Source organism: Anarrhichthys ocellatus, unplaced genomic scaffold, assembly GCF_004355925.1.
Source record: "Anarrhichthys ocellatus isolate YVR2014 unplaced genomic scaffold, GSC_Weel_1.0 scaffold10, whole genome shotgun sequence".
Lineage (NCBI taxonomy): Eukaryota > Metazoa > Chordata > Actinopteri > Perciformes > Anarhichadidae > Anarrhichthys > Anarrhichthys ocellatus.
The window spans coordinates 7607407-7628883 of NW_022280040.1; the positions used below are offsets into that span (position 1 = coordinate 7607407).

The 21477-nt window shown below is 45.0% G+C and overlaps 2 protein-coding genes across 3 annotated transcripts in view; one reads left to right on the forward strand and one right to left on the reverse strand.

Annotated features, from left to right (window-relative positions):
- Positions 1-6906, forward strand: part of gli3 (GLI family zinc finger 3) — an 83874-nt gene extending 76968 nt beyond the window's left edge. Inside the window, exons 14-15 of the mRNA XM_031849797.1 lie at positions 314-707; positions 1263-6906. Coding sequence (XP_031705657.1) covers positions 314-707; positions 1263-3637 — 2769 coding nt within the window. The 3' untranslated portion in view covers positions 3638-6906. The remainder of the gene's footprint in view (positions 1-313; positions 708-1262) is intronic.
- On the reverse strand, positions 6458-14358 carry prpf4bb (pre-mRNA processing factor 4Bb). 2 transcript variants are annotated; one of them, XM_031849799.1, is made up of 16 exons: positions 14269-14358; positions 13064-13148; positions 11534-12663; positions 11270-11446; positions 10901-11059; positions 10662-10743; positions 10352-10553; positions 9325-9398; positions 9125-9215; positions 8892-9039; positions 8637-8774; positions 8376-8529; positions 8169-8283; positions 7934-8085; positions 7728-7814; positions 6458-7615 (listed from the first exon to the last, which is right to left on the reverse strand). In XM_031849799.1, the coding sequence occupies exons 1-16, from the start codon at positions 14325-14327 to the stop codon at positions 7412-7414; spliced, it is 3057 nt and encodes a 1018-aa protein (XP_031705659.1). In that variant the 5' UTR covers positions 14328-14358; the 3' UTR covers positions 6458-7411. The 2 variants fall into 2 exon arrangements, with proteins under 2 accessions (XP_031705659.1, XP_031705658.1); XM_031849798.1 differs by having other exon boundaries at positions 11534-12666.
- Positions 14359-21477: the final 7119 nt, after the last annotated feature.

Sequence of the window (21477 nt, forward strand, 5' to 3'; positions counted from 1 at the left end):
GGGGGGGGGGGGGGGGGGGGGGGGGGGGGGGGGGGGGGGGGCATTACTCATACTCCACTAATGTGCAAAACTTGCTGCAGTTGGTTCTGTGGTTTGTGCACCCGGCTCAAACTGCCGTGATTATGCAAGATGATTATATGCACGTGAATTGTCTTTCATAATGGTCTGTCACTTGTTATGATCATTGTCTAATGTCATCGGGAACACGTATCATTTGTTTGTGACACGTGACACTGTCTACCTTCCCTTGTGTTTCCTGAAATAAACTTGATAATCTTACGTGTTTTCTTCTTCCCCGGCCTGTGTCTGTCAGACGTCTCAGCCAAGCCCTGGCGGTCAGTCTACATGCAGCAGTGACCAGTCCCCCGTCAGCACCTATCCCTGCAGTGGAGTCCAGCTTGCTGTGAGCGCCGGACGCTCGCCAGGGGAGGGGCTGGAGGAGGACGAGGAGAAAGAGGACAACGAAGAGGAGGTGGAGGAGGAGTGTGTGGGTGAGCGGGCCCCCATCATGGACTCCACAGTCTCTACGGCGACCGCGGCCATGCTGACCCTGCAGGCGAGGCGGAGTGTTGGCCGCCCTGTGCGCTGGATGGAGCACATCAAGATGGAGAGGCTGAAGCAGGTGAATGGAGCGCTGCCCAGGCTAGGGCCCCTGTCCCCTACACCGCCCCCGAAAGGTTCCACACTACCCAACATCCTGGGGAAGGGTAAGGGTTATCTAAGTTTCATCTTGTTTATAAATGATTGAATTTGATGTCCAAGTGGGTTTGAGAACCTTTTTCTGAATGCTCTTAAAAAGTTTTACCAAAATCTACAACCCTCACAAATTCACAAAAGCATGTAGTATCTTTATTTCCCCACGTGGTTGAGCTTGTGTGGCCATCTTTCACAGTAAAACAGCAGCTGTACACAGAACATCACCACAAATGTGTGTTCAAATCAGGCTTTGAGAAATATATTATCCTGAATTCCATCTTGCCCCGTCTTGGCTGAAGCATTCAGGCAAAACAGATGCTTAAAATGTACTGTTCCGCTGGGAAATGGTATCAGAACCATATCAAGTCGTATATCATATCAGAGAAAATGGCATGTAACAAGGTTTCATGGTCAAATGCTGCCTGTTGTCTCTGGTAACATCTGTTTGAGGGATCTCTCCTCACTTACACGTATTTGGCTCATTCTCTTTCATCCTCCTGTAATAGGTCTTGTTTACTGTCCAAACGTTATTCATTCCTTTTTTCCCTGTCTGTGTTTCTCCCCAGGATCCTGTCCGGGCAGGCAGTGGGGGGTGTCTGCTCCTCAGCCACCTGCTCATGCTGAGCTGGGCAGCATAGAGCTAACAGTGCTCAATTTGCTCCGGGACCGGCGTGACAGCAGCGGTAGCGCCACCAGTTCAGCCTACCTGAGCAGCAGTCGGCGCTCCTCCGGCATCTCCCCCTGCTTCTCCAGTCGGCGCTCCAGCCAGGCTTCCCAGAGCGAGGGCACGATGGCAGCCGCCCACCACCGCCGCAACCACAACCTCAGCTCCACCGACTCTTACGACCCCATCTCCACCGATGCCTCGCGCCGGTCCAGCGAGGCAAGCCATTATGGAGGTGGGACAGGAGGAGGGGGTGGAGGAATACTCTCAGGTGGGGGCTGTGGAGGTGTAGGAGGAGTAGGTGTGGGAGGAGGAGGGGGGTCACGGGGGATGCTCACTTTAACCCCAGCGCAGCACTACCACCTGAAAGCCAAGTATGCAGCAGCAACTGGCGGCCCACCTCCCACGCCTCTTCCCAACATGGAGCGCATGAGCTTGAAGACTCGCATGGCCATGATGGATGAGGGTGGTAGCAACCATTCTTTGCCGCCTCTAGTCAGGCCACAGTGCTGCGGTGATGGCACCAACGGGTACACCAACGGGTACACGGGACATGCAGGTTACAGGAGGAGGGTCCTCTATCCCGGCGAGGGACCACTGAATGGGAACCGGAGGGCCAGTGACCCCGTGCGGACGCAGGCTCGTGATATTAGCAGTCTGCCCCCAGTACAACGCTTCAACAGCCTTAACAACCTCCACCCTCTTCCACCTCTGTCTCATCATTCTACACCTGAAACTCGCAGCTTTAGCCTACAGAACTACACACGCTCAGAGGGCAACCTGCAGAGAGGCCTGCAGCACTCACCGTACACTCCGAGCATCGCAGAACACGCGGCCTTAGAAGCCCTGGCCATGGAGGACGAGCCTGGCCTGTTGCTCGGGGATGAGGATATGCTCCCAGATGACCTGGTGCAGTATCTCCACTCCCAGGAGCAGGTGGACGGTGGCTCCTACATGCACATTGAGGACCAAATAGCTACTAGCCAAAGGGACACCTCCCATCCACCTATGGAGGAGATAGAACAGATCCAGACGTCAGGGTTGAATATGGGCTTCGCTGGGTCCCACAGTCTCCAGCCGCAGCCGACAGCAGAGAAGACGAGCCCCAGTAAGCTTCCCATCCAGTGGAATGAAGTGAGCTCCGGGAGTGCTGACAGGCCCCCTCAGAGGGAACAAAACCACCAGACACAGTGTGGAAGGTGGTCGGGCGCTGAACACGGACCCGTATCTGCGCCTTTTGGCAGGTTTGGAAACATGGTGGTTCAGCAGCAAGTACCCCTTGATTTCCAGAACAGTTGTGCCCAGGCTAATCAGTCTCAAAGTGCTTGTTGTGTTAACCCCGCGGTGAAGCTAGAGACACCGCCCAACTCCTGCATGGAGATGAGAGGTGACAACTCTACAAACACCTTCGGAAGGCCTAACTTCGCACAGATTAGCAATGGGCCTCCTCAGCAGGGCTTCAAACAGCAGGCCTCCAATGGACCTCCGAAACAGAGCCACTTCCAGCAGAACCACAACAGTAACACCTCTTGCCAGATCGGGAACAACCTAATCCTTAGCAGGGCCTCTTTGGACGTCCTCCCCAGCCTCTCCCAGGGAACTGCTCTTCATCACAATCGGCAGGTCCATGTCCCTCGCCCACCCGACGGTTACAGGAACTTGGTCAGGACCCAGCAGTACCCTAATCCAGAGAACTCTGGTGAGATCCAGGCTACTCTCAACCAGCAGCAACAACTGCAGAGAAGTGGGGACCACTGCTCCCTTGCACATCAGGTATCTGGGCTGAAACTGGAGGCCCCAGACCATGGGTACTTGGAGCAGGGCTTTGGTGACTGCCTCTCTTACGAACCATTAGATTGCAAGGCCTCCTCGTTCCCTGTCCTGGAGGACGAGTGCTTGCTCAACTCCATGGCCGAGTCTGTGGGCCGAGTTGTTGGCGGTGGCAGCGGGAACTCGGCCGCCCTTCTCTCCCCTGGTACAGACCAGGTGACCAGCACAATGGAGGGCAATGTGCCTGGTATATTAGACGAGGGGGTGAGTCTGGACTTTGGCGCCATGCTGGAGGATGGCTATGACCAGGGTAGCCTGGTCTCAGGTGTGTTGAGTCCCTCCATCTTCCAGGGTCTGTCCAGGACCTCATCGCGCTTGACCACCCCTCGAGCATCCGCGGCCTTCCACAGCGTGGCCCCCGGCTTAAACAACATGGCGATCGGGGACATGAGCTCTCTCCTCACCACACTGGCTGAGGAGACCAAGTTCCTTGCTATCATTCAGTAGCTGCTCTCTCCCTCTCTCTCTGCTTTCTCCTCCGTTAGGAAAAAATGGAAAACAAAGGAAGAGAAAAACTCTGGTGTATGTGAAGATTTAAGACCAAAGTGGCAATTATGAGAACTTTATTATGTACTTAAAAGTGTTGTGGAATAGGCAGTTGCCAAACCCATTTATTTTGTAAAAATGTCATCCCACACAGAAATGGGGATGTGTCAAAATGATGTAAAGATAAATAGTTGTATTCCTTTTCTGGAATGTAGGCTATTTTTGGAAGCTCTTCTGTTTGTATTTCTGTGTGAAGGTGAGCAAAAGTTCACTTCTTTAAAACAGTATTCTGTGTATTGTCACTGTTTTTGCTGTACACACTGTTGGTAAAAATGCATGTATTCAAGGTTAAACATGAACACTGTCTATATGAGTACATAGACCAGCCCGTGTGCCAAGTATCTACCCTTCTCATCCCACAGGTACATGCCCATACTTGTAACAGCAGGTGGGTCATTGATTTAACAGGCCCTGATGATAACTTTATATATCATAGGTTTTTAATAAGTGGTGTATTTACATTTGTTGTCATTTTGTTTGTACGTTATTTTTGTGAATCTGTAAATGTTTCAGTGCTTCTACCAAGTTTTACCAAGTGGTGTTTTTGTCAAGAGTAACTGCGGTATGGTATCGAACACATCCGAGTCTTCGAGGCGCCGTCGATAGTCGTCTCCTTGATATCTTGATTTAGTTAGTCTGGAAAGGTACTCACAAGTGTATATAACAATGTTTTTTATGTTCTGTTTGTGATAATCTGATTATTGACGTTGGATTGCACGGTTGTTTGGAGCCGATATGAAAAATCATTTCCTCCTCGATGATCAAAGGTCCCATTTGGTGCTTAATGTACGCTTACATAAGTAGATATGAGTACTTCACGTTTTAACGACCAACGGCGGTCCACAGCACATGAATCTCCCTCTTCATTATGATAAATGCTGTAAAGTGACGTGTTTCGTTTTATAGGAAATCATCTGTATTGTTTTCTCCAAAGCTCTTAAAGTCAGAATGTGTTGTGTACTGCCGTCGAGTATTGCAGTGACTTTGTCAACAGTGTTAGTATTGCCTTGCAGTCTGATGTGACTGAAACACAGAATATTGAGTAGTTTACCTTTTATTCAGCGTCAAAGCAATGAGGTACAAATTGTTTTATTGTTCTTTGGTACTTTGGTTTGTAGCTGTGCATTATTATTATTTTTTTTTTTTTTTGTTTTTCAAAGAAGTAGAAATCATTTCCTTTGAAAGAAGGAAATCACATTGAGGTATGTGCCTTATACGTATCTGCCTGTCGGTAAAGAGAAAGATCACTGCCAATCTTCCATTGTGAATTATGAAAAAAAAGAACGTGTAAAGTGTCTTGTGAGACCTGAAAAAAAGATAAAAATGACAGAAAACATTTATATAAGAAAAGTCTGACTATCAGAAAAGTTAAGATTTGCGAAATGCATTCTACTTTTCTTTGATTTTGTTTTTAAGTTTTCACATTTATTGTGCTCTTTTATATATAATGTGTAAATACAGTACTCTTTCTGTAGGTTTAGCAGAGGAAATGGGGAGCATCCTGGGGCCAATAAAGAATTGACTTTGAAAGCAGGGATTCCCAGGCCCCGGGGCAGAGGCCAGACACATCTGGCTCAGAGCGGAGCTTCAAGTGCCCAGCACGGCCCCTCCGCCAGAAGAGCCACTTCGCTCTTTTATAACTGACTACAAATGTTTGTATGGTTTTAATAAAAATGAGAAAAGAAATTAAAAATACATTTTATTTTAAGTCTCTTTTCTTCTTGATACTGGTTTCAATAATAGATGAGTCATAATAGTTTGAGTTACAGTTTTTGTATCTAGAGAAAAGAAGATACTTCTTCAGTAATTGTGCACACATTCCTTATATTACGATAAAACTTTATCAACCCACATTCAAATAAACCCTGTTGTGCAATTTAATTGTATCAAATGATTTAACTTTTTAGATTTTCATTAATAATAAAAAGTTCCAAGGTCAGTCACCATCAGTGACTTCAGTCATGTTGAATATCTAGAACTTCTGACGCCCTCTTCTGACCATCACGATAAACTACAACTGCATTGTCCGACGGGAGCTCTGCAATGTGTGAATGTCCTCATGAATTTAATAGCGTGATTATACAGTCGTTTGGTTACACATTCGCATTAAAAGCCCTCGTCTCTGTACGTTGAGATTAAAGCCAGTCGGCGTTAGTCTCCCTGCTCATTCACACGGACCTCTGTAGCCCACATGTATTTACAGGCCGGCAGCCCCATCAGCTCCCATCAGAAGTCCTTTTAGTGCGCTTCGTGCAGGCAGAGAGCTCTCGCATCATTCCCCCCAAAACTTTCCTAAGTGAGTCTCCCATTATGCTTTTCAGCAGCTCAACGCAAGTGCCATCATGCGACACCGTTAAGACTTTCCACTGCGGAGATGGAGCATTAGCGCTGTAATTTATACCGACTGGTCACAAGATGGACCGACTTTTACTCCTAGTGCTCTGAGGGAGCAGCAACGTCTCCTCCCACTCTTTTACCATCTTCAGAATGCACTTAGTTGGGTACAAGGATCAAAAAAAGGCTATTTTTTTTTTTTTGGAACATCCAGTTCCATGACGGCTTCGCTTCTGATAAAACACTTCATTTCATATGAAGAGTTATTGATGAACAGGATGTACAGGACATTACGTCATTCAGCACGTGTTGGGGATCAAATGAAGAAAGGGGTGTGGTATACAATAGGAAACATTTTATTACTAAAAAGTGTTCTTATACTGAAGGTTCTTTCAGCAGCGTTTCCACAACTATTCTTTATTGAAATCACAAATTCTTTACCACTTAATGGAAAAAAAACAAAAAAACAATAATTAACCACAGATGAAATGACAGTAACTATGGACTATATACAACAATGGGAGAGGAGGGTTACAGGTGTGGCTTTCAACAGGCCCACATCGTTGGTGGTGGAACACACTAGGCTCATACAGGAGGCACTTGAATGTGAGAGCCTTAAGAGCCAGGACCGAGCCAGAGTGCTGGAGGGGGAGGAAGGTAAAAAACATGGAAATGTCCAGCAACAGAAAACAATGACAAAGAAATATCTGGTTTCAAGGAGTACATAATATGCATCTATTCCTTCAATTCAGACCCCAAGGCCTGAAGACTTGGTTAGAAATGGGGGGTGGGGGAGACACACAGAGCATTTACACAGTTCTGCACCACAGAAATCTAGAGCACAAAGGGTGCACATTCAAAAGCATGCATCGCCCCACAATGACAATTGTGGTTAAAGAAAAGAAAGAACCGATGTACTTTAGTCTTCTGCAACTACGACGAGACTCAACTGTCTGCTGCTTGAGATGCTTACTGTGATTGACATACAGTATTTACAGGAATTATATTTTTCTATTAAATATCCGTCACTCCAATGGCAGTTATTAAACCAAAAAAAATAAAAAGTCCATAACTGCATTTGCCGGGTATGAGGGGCTGGGGGGGGGGGGGGGGGGTGTTACAATGATGAATCGCAAAATCAATGTCTTAAAGAATGGCTACCATTTTTCAATGAGCTATTTACAATAAAACAATTAGGAATCCATAAACAAAATAAAGTTGAGGGAGAAAAATAAAAATCCTGTCTGTGGGTTGGCTGCATCGCTGCAGAGTCAGGTCCGGTCAGAGCTGCTTTAGTGGTTGGTTCTGTGTCTGCTCTGAGAGTGCGTGGCGTTCAGGGGGTCAGATCTTTTCCTGGATAAAGGGGTGCTGCAGAGCCTGGTTGATGCTGATGCGTTTGGCTGGGTCCAGCATCAGGGTGCCATCCAGCAGGTCCTTCAGCATCATCACCTTCTTCCTCTGGTCCTCGGGCAGCCGCTGGCCCCCGATCATGTCTATCAGCAGGTCTTTGGTGGGGTTGATGGTGCTCATCAGCGTCACCTTCTCCTGTTGAATCAATGACCAGAATATTCTCAACATGTATCAAACACTGGGCGTAAGACCTGAACAGTCAATAAACAGAACATTTCATTCATTGAAGAAAGTAGGAACACCTTACCCTTTCTGTCACTTTGTCTACTTCAATGTACAGGAAGTTCAAATTCTGATCGAAGTGCTGGTCTTTGAAGAGGCCTTTACGGATCATCTGAGGAAAGAAATCGAGGATATTGCATCAGCCGTAGGTTCCTGAGCACCGCATGGAAGAGCAACACAACTCATCTCGGAGAGGGAAACAATATCTGAAATGATATGATGCAACTTTACCTTGTTGGGCATCTTGCCCTTGAGGTCCATTGCTAGCTTGATCATCTGATTGTTTGAGGATCCGGGAAACAGGATTTTGCCAGTGTAAAGCTCGTATAAAGTGCTGCCAACGGACCACATGTCGATCCCATAGTCGTACGGCTTCCCTATGACTGGGACGGAAAGAAACGGTGAGCGAGGTCCGGTTTGAATCGCTACTGATCAATGGTCGATTCATACAAACGATGCCACTCACTGATCTCTGGAGCTCTGTAGAACCTGCTGACCAGGTACGGTGTGATGTCGTTGTCAGCGACGTGGGACGCAGAACCAAAGTCACAAAGCTTCAGAATAGTCTTTGACTCATTCACCTTTTAAAAAAAAAAAAAAAGGACAAAACATCAGTACACACAAGATCATCATTCTATAAGCTTGATCTTCAGATGGGGTATTTATACCGTACCAGGATGTTGTCGGGCTTGATATCAGCGTGGAGTATGTTGCACCGCTTCAGCAGCTTCAGGGCCAAGAATAGCTGCTGACTGTAGGAACGCACAGCCTTGATGTGGAGCCCGACGTCTTTACCGTACTTCTTCAAGACCTCCCGCAGATTCATGCTACGGAGGAGAATACAAGAGGTAAGTAGGAAGCGAGGTCGTCGCATAAATGCTGCAGTGGGACTGAAATGACGAGAGGGGAGGAGGAGGGTTTCCTTTTACAGTACCTGAGAGGCTCAAATACCAGACAAAGATGCTGCTTGTGGTAGAAGTGCCTGAAGAGGCGAAGGCAGTGGAACTTGTCATCGGGATCGGCATCATTCAGCTTCTTGAGGAATTCTAACTCTTTCAATCCGGTCTTCTGCCTGTTGACCCCAAAAAAATCATGTTGTTCATCAATACAAATTCAATCAGGAGTGGTATCTATACTTGTTTGGATATACATTTGTGAAATTCATGGAGAAAAAACAGGGCCGACTCACATGAGCTCGTTGTTGCGGATGATCTTGACTGCCACCTCCTGGCCGGCCCTGGCAGTGTCCCTGGCTCTGATCACGTTGCTGAAGACACCGTGGCCCGTGTAGCCATAAACATCATAGCGCTTGTCTAGTGTCTCCCCGATGTTCACCCCTAAATAACAAGAGATACTTGTTACAGTCCACCTCCGGACGACAGCTGTCGGAGAAAAGAAAAGGATTTGGGAGGCAGCACTTACGGTAGTAGCCCTCAGCATCGGTCCAGTTGTCCCTGAGGTTGGGGTTCTCCTTGAAGTCCTTCCCTACACCCGCTGCTCTCATCCGGGCATTCTGCAGAAACGACACAGATATGAGGTCAGTGGCTCACAACGGCTGCTGAGACTCTTAAAAAGGCTTTCCTCTCATCTTATTTTCCTGATTCCCGACAGAAAACACTCACATCAAAGTCAGCAGCGAACATGTCGTCTGACTCCGTAAACATGTCGGGGGCTGAAGGCTTCTTTGGGTTGGCTCCTGAAACAAACAAACAATAATAAAACAAGACAAAGTTACAGCTTCTAATCATCCACCATGTTGTAAAACAGAAGAGCTGGAACGTGTTTGATTCACATACTCTGAAGAGATCAAAACATGCTGCAGGTGGCAGAGACAATCAGGCTTTGGGTTACAAGCCAGCAACTGAATGAACACATGATAGAAAGAAACAACATTAAAACCAACTCTGCATTTCTCACACAAGTCAAGCCACCGAAAGCTATTTTCGTTCCGTATAGACCACCACTCTTTGGTCGGTCAGCGTCATCACAGTGTGACATCGGCCACAAGAACTGCAGGGAAGTGCAAAGTAAAGCACTTTTAGAGTGCAATTTGGACTTCCTCGGTATCTGCCGTTAGCGGACCATGATTGTACTGGGGATAAAAAAAAGAAGCCACTTTGCTTCCTATAAAGACAGGAAAATAAAGAGACACCATTCTTAGTAATCACTGTCCCGGTCGGAGCTTTTAGCTGTTCAGGTTCTGATCTCCATGATCACGTAAGATTGTGGTCTTCAGTACGAAGCTGAGCCACTTCTCTTTTCTACATTTCAGAGGTTTTAGTGGAGCTGTAGTTACCTGGGACAAGCTGACCCCATTCAGCCACAGACCGCTTATACGGAGCTGCTTCTGTGCTCAACTTATTTCATCGTCACTAAGATGTGGTTATCGTGAGAGGAACGATGAGGAAGTGCCACTTCTGAGAAGTGTTTGGACGATGATTGACATGTGTGAGCGCCAAAACTTACACATAAATATGAACTATTCCCCGGCATATATCGGAGATATTCCCCAAGCCTCCGCTAATAATGATAGAGGAATTAATTGCACGTTGACACCCGTAGTTAACTACGGCGCGCGCACGCCTGACCGCGTACATTCAGTTGGCCTCGTGTGCCGACAGATTTGGATCATTCTGACCAAGACATTACCGTCTTTCTCCTGGGCGATGAGGTTGTGCTTGGCTTTGATGCTGGCCTCAAAGGTGTTGAGGTTCTCGCGTTCGTACTCCTTGACGTCTGCGGCGACTCGCTCCAGGATGTCGTCGGGTGAGGGCGAGCGGCTGCGTGTGCTGCTCTGAGGGCTGCTGGGCTCCGACCCCATGTTGGTGTCGTCGCTCACAGGCTTATATTTCTGTGGCAGGAAGTGAGCGACCATGAGAATACAAACTCAAAACACGCTCAGCCATGGACATAGTGACTAATAATACCCAGGTGTGGATCAGCACAGATGTAAACAGACCTGGACGATGGCCAAACGTTGCTGCCGGCGCTGTTCGATGAGAGCTTCTTCATCTACCTCCTCTCCATCAAAGTCCTCCAACCTGCGAAACACAAAATGCACTTTCCTGTTATTATCAGGGCCAATGGGCCTATAATTGTGTTAATAATTAAACAACAGCATCTGTGTAGTAGATGTCTATTGTTTTCCTCTTAAGTATGACCTGCAGGGAAACATAAAGGCCAACTTCTTCTACTCACACTTCTTCCCCCGAGGATTCCTTGTCGACTTTCATCCCCTCTGAAAGGCTACCCTTAAACTTGTCCTCGTCTCTGCTGCGTCTTCTTCTTCTCCCCCGGTCGCGGGACATTGAGCGCCGGTACTGTCGGAGTCTTCCGTACCGGTCTCTCTCTCCAGACCTACAAGGCATGGATGTCAAGGAGGGGATAGTTTATTACCTCGGTAATCATTCAACATGAAAACGTCTCGACACAATACTGTATACTCCAGTTGCAGAGAGGGAAGCTAACATGGAATTTAAGTCAAGACAAATGTACAAACAACAAATGCCAGACTAAATACAACTCAGAGAAACATCCTCTAGTGAGTTGTGTTTAAAGTGCCATCACCTGTGTCCCAATGGAGACCGGCTCCGTCTGCGGGGGGAAGACCGGGAGCGCCGCCGTGGTGACATTGGTGACCTCCGTCTTAAAGGCGAGCGACTCATCCTGCGGCGAGCGGCCATTCTGGGACTGTTCTCGCGGGACCAGTCTCTGCCCGGCCCTGCATCTGGCCGGAGACGCTTCCTGTAGAAACATCAGGAGCGGACACGCAAGCTGAAGTGGACATTCTAAATCATCTAAAGCATTCATGAATGAACTGTGATCACCAACCTCATCGGCGAGTCCTGCCTGTCAGCATCCCTCCTCCTGGGGTCTGGTGAGCGGCTGCGGGGTCTCCTGGGGGGAGACCTTGTTTTGGACGGAGAGTAGCTCGGTTTCGATGTCCTGTCCACGGCAGTAGCCGGGGGGTGGTGGACATCTCTGTGACGAGGGGAAGCGCTGCGTTTCCTCATGGGGCTGTGAGGCCCTCGTCTGTGAGGGGAGCGGTTCTCCTTCCCCGACGACGCGTCCTTGGACGGGGACTTGGTGGGCCGTTTGTCGGCATCTGAGCGACCTGGTCGTTCTCGTCCAGGTGATCTGGACCGCCGGGGCGCTCTCTCCTGGTTTGGTCTGTCGTCCCGCTGCGGGGAGGAACGTTTATCAGCGCGGCCGCCTTTCTGCTCTCCTCTCCAGGTGGTGGGGGAGTTGGACTTCCCGGCTCCCTCCTTGGACCTATCCATGCTGTCCGAATGCTTTCTGTCTTTCGACCGGCTTCTGCCGCGGCCTCTGTCTTTAACGGCTGTGTCCTTGGTGGTTTTGGTCACCTTGTCCTGCTTAGACTCCTTGGCCTGTCCCAGCCTCTCCGCCGACTTACTCCGACTGCGACGCTTGGAGCTGGACTTAACGTCTGTTGAGTCCCGTCTAGATTTCCCTCCTTTCCCCCCTCTGGGTGATATGGGTTTACCTGAGCTTCCCCTTTGACGTTGTTCTCCATTTCTGATCCGACCTTCTGCATCCTCTTCAGATCCAGAGTTGTAACCCTGGAGGATGAGGCCCATTCCCGACTGGACCTTGCCCTCCATCAACTGGCTGTCCAGCTCAGCTTTGATCATGGCCCTCCGCTTCTCCAGATCCTCCAGCAGGGCCCGGTCGTCCAGACTTGGATTTCCAGAGGAGGGAGAGGACTCAACTTTTTTGTGGCCGGAGGAGGCAAAGAGGGTGGCAGCAGAGGGAGACGCGACCTCTTTGCGTTTGTGTTTCCTGTGTTTGTGGCGATGCTTGCGTTTGCGGTCCTTGTCCTCGTCAGAGGCATGCTTGTGTTTTTTGTGCTTACTGCGATGCTTGTGTTTTTTCCTCTTGTGTTTACCGCTGCTGCTGTGATGTTTTGGCCCATCTTCTGTCTTCTCACCATTAGCCTCCACCTGCTAGGACCAGACAACATTTCAGCTTGACAGCTCATTCAGGTCTAAGATTATTTCAATGTATAGATGTCTATTCTCTTCCCGTCACATGGTATATTATATGACAAGATGACACATGTGATCATAACAGCATGAATATGGGTATCATTGGATGTATTTCGTCATGAGTTGTTATGCTATCAACAACAATATGTGGAAAAAAACTGCAGGAATATTAAATGACACTGTTTTTTGTTAAATTGAGCAGAATACCATCACAGTGCAGACATGAAGCACTACGGTTTGAGACAAACTAAATTTAGACTGTTTAAGTGAAATCAAACTAAGGTAGAAAGTTCATATCGGAATCATGGCATCATACCACTGAAGATATTTAGGTCTTGCTGATGTCCACCCCTACCTCTTCCTCTTCCCCCTCTTCTTCCTCCGACACGTCTCCACTGTCCTCATTTCCACTTCTTACGTGGCTCTCCAGATCCTGCTTCCTGTTTTAAAAAGAGTTACAATCTTAAATATTGAGCACACAATATTACACAGTGAAGGACCAGTCAGGATGTGTTGATCGATGGGAGTAACTGACAACAGTGTTGTAGGAAACCCTGGCTGGTCTAATGCAAATGGTATGAATCTGATCAGGTATCAGTCATGACATAACCGGTCCATAATAATGCAGTTTCTATATAACTTAATCACTTATTTGACAAAATAATCAGTGCATTAACTGATAATGACAATAATCCCTGGAAGCTTTCTTTAGTTGTCTCTCCTCTTGCAACCAGAGTGTTTATACTTTTGTTGTCATAAAGAAATTCCAAACTTTTGGTACTATGGTGATTTTTTTACCTTACAATACTCATTAGAGAGGCCACTTCAAATACAATACAAATACATGAAATATGGTTTTTATATTGGCTAAATTACACCATCGAAGACTGCTCTCCTCTTCCAGCATTCATTGGTACACCGTGGTTACGTAATGTGCTGAATTTAGCTATAAACTGGAGCTAAAGCTGAACAGCAACGCTAACAATAATGGCCCCAACTTTCAGTGAGATACATCTGCTGATTAGTGTCGCAACAACACTTATTTGTCACCATGCACTCGTTTCCCCTGAGCACGACCGCCAAGACGATGTTCCTCCATTAGCTCGACTACGCTAACGCTAATTGTTCTTAGCAAACTTGGAGCTAGCGAGCTTCATCCTCGGGTAGCGTTAGCTTGTAGCTATGTTAAGCTATGTTAGCTCGTAGCTATGCTAGCTTGCTCTACAGGATCGGTGCGTGCGACCAAAATACGAGTGCTTAGACTATGTGATCGGACAGCTCCATGTTATGGAGGTTAATATACAACAATTCTGATGATGTACACGTCTACTCCTTTGCTCATCTTGATGCTAGTTGAGCTAAAGAGCATTAGCAAGTTGGCGAAGAACATTAGCCAGCCGTTGCTAAGTAATTTAGCTAACATTAGCCCCGGTAACAACGTGAAGCTGCTGCTGTTACTCCGCATTTGTAACTTACAGAACATCTCCGTTTTAATTTCGGACGGGGAAAGCCTTCACACTTGACAAACAAGGACATCGTATTTTAAATCAAATGACTTACACGTGTTCGTTGCCATTATTCATTCTTGTGGACGCGATGTCCATCTCAACGTCGGCCATTTTCCTCAGCTGAGGTGCCTTCTTCTTCTTCTTCAAATATTTTGAACACAAGATTGTAATGGCACCAAAATACCGATGTTCCCTCTGTTGGGCTGGCGTGGAACTGCAATCCGGATTGGTGGACCAAGTTTAGTCTTTTGTCCACCAGGGTGTGTGCTTGCGTAGCTTTACAGTACATGAACACACAGCAGGAGGCTTTAATAAAGAAGATGACAGCCAGCTGTGGAAGAAGTATTCAGTGGTGATACCACAATGGAAAGTAACTAAATCTGTCGAATAATTGAACTGGAGTAAAAAAGTACAATATTCCCCACCAGAATATAGTGGAGTAGAAGTATAAAGTAGCATAACATAGAAATATGCCAGAAAATACCCTAGAAAACTGTACTTAAGTACAATACATGAGTAAATGTACTTATAATATTCCCCCACTGCTGACAGCTGACATGAATTGACATATATTTGTATTATTATATCTGTGTTTAAAAAAGTTTTAGGGTTTCTAAACCTCCAAAAAAACATATTTCCTTGAATGAGAAACTCAATCTATCTAAAATTACACATAACCTGAAGAGTGTTCAGATTTTGCTTGAGTTTTGCAGTTTATCTGCAAGCATACAGACTTTTACTGTGTTAAATACTGAACTATCGCACCAGGAGCCTCGGGAGCAACCTTTGAGACGCAGAGGAAAAACAGCAAAGGGCAGATTCTGGGAATTTGCTTAGTTTTCTCGTACCACAGGATGGCCCTGGAAGTCAATTAGTGGTTTTTAAGAGCCCATTGTGCATCATGGGCTGCATGAGGGGGTTGTGCTCCTCACTGTGCCCCATTGGTATGATAAAAACAAATGTTACATGAGTGCTTGATTTAAATTTTCTCTTTCATTTGATCTTCTACAGGAGAATATATTTTAAGGTATTTATTGTATGGACTGTGCACAAGACAAATAGTTTCCTGAAATCTCATATTTTAAAGATGAAGTTCAGTGTTCCATACTGGAAAAAAAGAGTAGAAACCCAATATTTTTCTACGGACGTTTGTTGTTTGTATGCAATATACATTTGAATCCGCTCTGCACTCACAATGAGATATGCAAGTTCCATTTCTGGCATATTAGTGTGATTGCAGCCTCAGCCTTACGATACTCATCAGACCTGCTGAGACGTACACATGCAAAGTCCATCATCAAATATGTTAATCATTCTCAGAAGGGAAACCACACAATGTGATAGTTACCCAGCAAGTGTATAAAATATCAAACACCACATCTGATTTGGTGTTTTTTGCCTCGTTGAGAGACACAATCAGATCTGAGACATCGTGCTGCAATGGAAAGAAAAGTTTAAATTTAAGAACTAAGCAGTCGCTTCTAACACAGCTCGGTGAAATCACGTGGCATTCAAGGTTGCAAGTGCATTCAGGGGATGGTTATTATCCTCACTTGACAGTGTTATATGAAGCAGTAAATCGTGTTATTGTGAGGCACCTGTGGTTGCTTATTCACAGTGAAAGTAATGGAGGCGTGTAGCTAGAACAGCATTAATGTTGACATTCAGGCAGATGGGACACGTGCTTCTGGCAGATGATAGTCCTGCAGGTGTTACCATTATCATTAAGTGTTTTAATGACATCTTATTTTGTGTAGGCTGGACTAAAAAATGTAAAAAAAAAAATATTTCCTTTGATTAAGTTTCCCATTATAAAGCAATTTATATAAAAAATCGAACAGGGTGTAACTCACAGCCTGGGAGCTACAGTGTATCTCAGATTTATATGGTAAAGTTGCAAGCTGGAGGTCTCACCGCAGATTAAAGTGTCGGTCATGGAGACATTATTCCATTAGTTGAGACCTCTGTCCCAGTATGTCCAGTAAATCATGGACCTATACAGTGGTTAATGGTGTGTGCTGCTGAAGACAGTGTCTGACTTTGTGTCATACAGTTTATGATTTATTATGTTGCGTGACCAGTTTGTTAAGATGAAGCTTGGGCACTTTTGTTTGTGCAATATGCTTTTTCCTTTTTTTTTAATCCGTCTTGCTGAATGTTTTCACCGTGTTAACTGGACAACAGATACATCAAATAACATGACTTTGGACATGGTTGTTTACAGTGCTGTACCGTTCTGCCTCTGTGTCCAGAGGGCTCAGATTTTTAGACTATCTGGCATTAAAATATTTTAGTGGTCTTTATTAGTTTATCCGTCTTTGTTTCTATGTTATCAGTTATCTTTGGTTTTGTTTGGGTTTTCTGTTGTTGGGTGTTTCTTTCCTTTTCTTAGGTTATTCATTCCCCTGTCTCTGTATGTTTCCTGCCTCTCTGATTATTCACACCTGTCCTCAATTACTCACCTGCCTCTGATGTTGCCATTAGTCTATCTTGTTTATATGCTCCCTGTTCTGCTGCTGGATTGTCTTTGTTCAACCCCTCTGCTGTTTGCTTTCCAATAATTCACAAGTGTAAGCGGTCTGTTTTTGAACTTTGCCTTGTTTTCAGTTTTTTTTGGCTTTTGCCTGTCTGGATTTGTTTGCTCTACTTGGATGGATTACTTGTGTATGACCACCTGCTTTTCAGTGGAGACCGAGCCTTTTTGAAACCTGCCTCATGTCTGTAATTAAGTTTCTGTTTGACCCAGAACTTTTCCAAGTGTCATAAATCGAGAAAGAATAGTTCAACTTTTTGGGAAATATCCTTAGTCACTTACTTGTCATGTTTGTCCCTAAAGTATGAAGTTGGAGCCAAGAGACAGTTAGCTTAGCATTGACACTGGAGGAACCAGCTAGCTTGAATTGAAGTCACTTCTCCCGATCAAGAAATAACAGCCCAGTGTCATGGCGGGTTGTGACAGTCACGAAATGTATTTGTGTTTAACTTTTTTTTTTCTTTTTTTTTTAGCTCAGGATGAAAATAATGCCAAAGTAAATTAGGATCCTTTTTCGTGGTGGACACACAATGCAACATTAAATGCATCCATGTGACGAAGCGACAGTTAGAGCAAGTGATGTAGTTTTTAATATCAAAAAAAGACTGCTTATGGTGGGCGGAAGGTGGATGTTCCAACAAATACCTGACTTTCAACTGTGCCATCAGACACAGCGGTGTTTTGGTTGCCTAAACCTAACTGTCATTTTCAACGTAATGTAGTCCCAAAACATATGAACAATTCATGTCCCTGTATAAGAAATCAAATTATTTTTGCAAAACTGCTGCGAGGCACATAATCAGTTTTGTGTCTGTGCACTTTCTGCTTAGATTAGTCTTTTTTCCCCCCAAATGTCAATGTTCTTTAAGTCCTCCTGAAACTTTAGCGGGTCCATTGGGGAAACTTTCTTTACAAACTCATTGTGTGTGTGGTCAAGCATTCAAACATACACAACTTTCTTTTAAATTGAAAATGGAGATCCCATGTGTCCTGGAAACGGATAGTTAGGGAACTTGAATAAATCGATGCACATAGAATATTTCCACGTGTTGTAATGGTGCAGTTCATTTACATTGAGCAGCATTACCGAAGTGCTGGAACAAGAAAGACGACAAACGCACATAAAGATGTGATTCATGACTTTTGTTGTTGGAGCTTGGATCTCCATAGAGGGGAAATAAAGCGGGCAGACGTTCGGTGTGCCTTGACTTTTAGGGCCTCTGCTCTCCAAGCTTCGCTGGAGACACAATAAGGATGAGGCCATAAAACACTAGGTCCAGCAGATGCTTAGTGAAGACAACCTCAGTCCATTATACAGCCTGTTAAAAACACTCAGGCGGTTCGCTAACCCACTTTCACCCCAGCTCCTGCACTCTTCATTGGGTTTTGTCTGCTGTTGTGGACGAGGACAGAGTTATGGCTCCAGAATGACTTCCTCAGAGCAAAGCTCCGCCACAACTCCCAATACTTGTCAATGAAAAGGGAACGCCTGTTTCCATCAACGCAGATGTTCTTTGTTCACTGACAGATGTGTCCATCTTTATGTTTCTCTCCCTTTTCTCTTCCTTTCTGAACAGTCTTGCTTTACGAGCCTCTGATGTTTGATTTTCTAAAAGAACGGGGGACTGGCATAGGATTTACAAGGGCAGAGAAGCAGGCTTGTGAGCACGGCCGAAGCATACGGCCTTGTCAGTGGTTGAAATTTATGTTTGCTTCGAGGGAAGGGACGAGGGTTTGCAGGAGCAACTGGGGCGGAATGACTTTGAAACTGGCGGTCACTTCTCTGTTGTTCACAGGTGATTTTCATGTAGAAATCTACAGAAGTTCTTTTAATTTGGGGCATCATTTAACACCATGACTGTAGGTCTAGGGCGTGGCAGAAGGCATTGAGGGAGTGGCATATTAGTAAACAGGAGCTGTAGAAACTCTAATTTCCCTTCTCTCAACTGCATAATTAAACATGGGTGTAACATTTTACTAGGGCGATAATCAAGGCCCAAAATATCAGCATCTGTATGTTGTTGGTCCACCACCCAAGTTACAAGCTAAACATCCACTTTATATAGTCCCCACTGAATGCGCCACTAAAAGTTTTTTTCGTTAGCTTTTCCTTCAAGGCTCTTCTCGTTACTTTCTTTTTAGAAATGAGTTAACACGCTTATAAGCGGCTGTATCTTCTGGCAGATTCTTTTTTTTTTTTTAACCTTTGCGTAGAGCCAGGCTCGCTTTTCCCCCCTGTTTCCATTCTTTATGCTAAGCTAAGCTAACTGTCTCCTGACTCCCGATTCGTACTTGATGGACAGATGTGAGAGTGGTATCAGTCTTCTCGTCAGCAAAAAATCAAATGTGAATATTTTCCAAAATGTGAAACTTTTTTTAAAGGTCTTTAGTGTCGTGAGGTCTTAAATGTTGAAAACTAAAAAAAAGTTCTTAATCCTGAATTAATCCTTTTCCTACCCTAAGCAAAATCATTATTTCAAACCTAAACCCAGTTGCTAATCCTAATTTAGTCCATTAAAAGTGCAGACTGGCTCCTCAATTTGGAGCGTTTTTTCCTATCCCTCTATCTCACGAACAAACTGTCCTCTATCTGGTGACACATCAGCCTCTCGTCAAACAAACCAACCCTCAACGATTCCTCTCTCTTGCTTTTCTCCCCCACAGGGTTTTGGCCTCGGCTCTGTTGCAACGAGAGACAAATGTGTTTAAAAATTCTGCACGAAAAGGCCTTTAGGGTTGAGTGGGCAAAAGTCTATTTCTCCATTTAAAGCTCATACTCTTTCTGAGGAATCATACTGGAATGAGGTATTGAGACAGAATGTGCTGACTCTGTAAATGTGGGCAAACCACAGATTGAAGCCCGGTTCAAAACAGACAGATATTATTACACAGGGAGAGAAGGGGTTTTCTGATACTACTGAGGTGGTTTTTCTGTGTAATACAATCATTCTGTAATCATTCGAGCTTTAAGTACAGCGAAAGCATCTCCATACTTGGAAAAAGTCAAACTATAGTGTCAGTAAGAAAGAGATTATTTCGCAGAACGTGCTTCCATGTTTTCTAACACTTTAAAGTTAGGGATGGACTGTTTGTCTGTTTAGTATCTTAACAGCTATTGTATGGATTGCTATGAATACAGACATTCATGGTCCCCAGAGGATGAACCCTAATGACTGTGTTGATCCCTTGACTTTTCATTTAGCACCACCACATTTATTTTTCAGTGAAATATCTCAATAACTATCAGATGGATTGTCATGCCATTTGGTACAGATGTTCTTGGTGCACAGAGGATGAATCTGAATGTGTTTGGTGTTCCTCTGACTTTTAATCTAGCTTCATCATCACGTCAAAATTTTGATTTGTCCAGCATTTTGGTTACAATCAAATAATAAACTAAAGAAACTAATACTAATTTGTGTTTCGTCTGAAACATAAATGTTAGCACACCAAACTAAGATGCTAAACATCAGCATGTTAACATTGCCATTGTAAGCATATTAGCATGCTGATGATGTTAGCATTTTGCTCAAAACGCTGCCCCACGGAGCAGTTAGCTCGGCTTCATTTATTTTAGTTAGACTTTTGCAACGTAACATAAAACCTTTCAGATGCAAAGCTACTTTGAAAACACACATCTCTTTTGTTCAATAAAACCTCAGTGCTGCAAAACTGCCGTTTGGGAGAGCTGAATGGCAAAGAAGTTCATTTGGACCTAATTTAAAGTTGGCAGACAAAGGCCAACAGATTTATCATTTTGGAGCATCAACTAGGCTTACTGGCTGTATAGCCAGTCCGATGTTACTCAGAAAATCGTGGTTCTTCGACGCAGTCCACTGAGGTTGAATTCACTCACAGAAGCGTAATCAAAACCCCAAACCTCGAACCTCACTCTCTATCTCTTAATGTCTCTGCTTTTGTTCCAGTAAAGGCCAGCCATATAGCAGAGGAACGGTAACGTTTGGGGTTTGGTTGCTGTTCAGTATGATTCACCTCTGTCTCTGTAGGTTTACACAAAGCTGCATCTCACACCTCATCTCACTGTATGACAATTCAACAACAGCTATTTTATGATCACAGTGCATCACAGTCATTTTCTTCCCACTCTATACTTTCTGCCGTAATGATAGAGGTCACTGTGCACACAGCGGACAGGAGCTCTCTGTAATATTCTGTTCTGCAAACAAACACTGAGATGGCTGATCACGTTTTGCTCCACGGCATTCTTTATGTTTCCCTTTCAATATTCAACATTCAATACTCTCACAAAACTACCAAAGTATTGTATGTTTAGTATTTGTCAAGGATGTTACTTCAGACATTGTTCTCATAAAGCAAGAAGTAGTTAATTCAATCTGTCTCATCTCCATTTTAAAGTCACCAGTATGAGGAAAGATGCATTTAATTATGCTGCTTATTAGGAAGTTATGATCACGACTACGAATCTGGTTCCACTATAGCCTACATAAAACACTGTCAGAAGGGGGTTTACTTTTCTAGACAACAACACAGAATAGTACCGGGAAATAACATGAAAGGTCAAGTGTATAATGGAATATGACGAAGTGGAACTGTCGGAGAAGCAGTAGTCCCTCACTCTTCAGAATAGTTCCTACATTTTTCATCTATATTTCCCTATTTTCTATCTTGTAGCAACATGTTCTGAATGCAGACACTTTGACAGCATCACCATCCAATATGCCACCTCTCTACGACGCAACCAGGAAC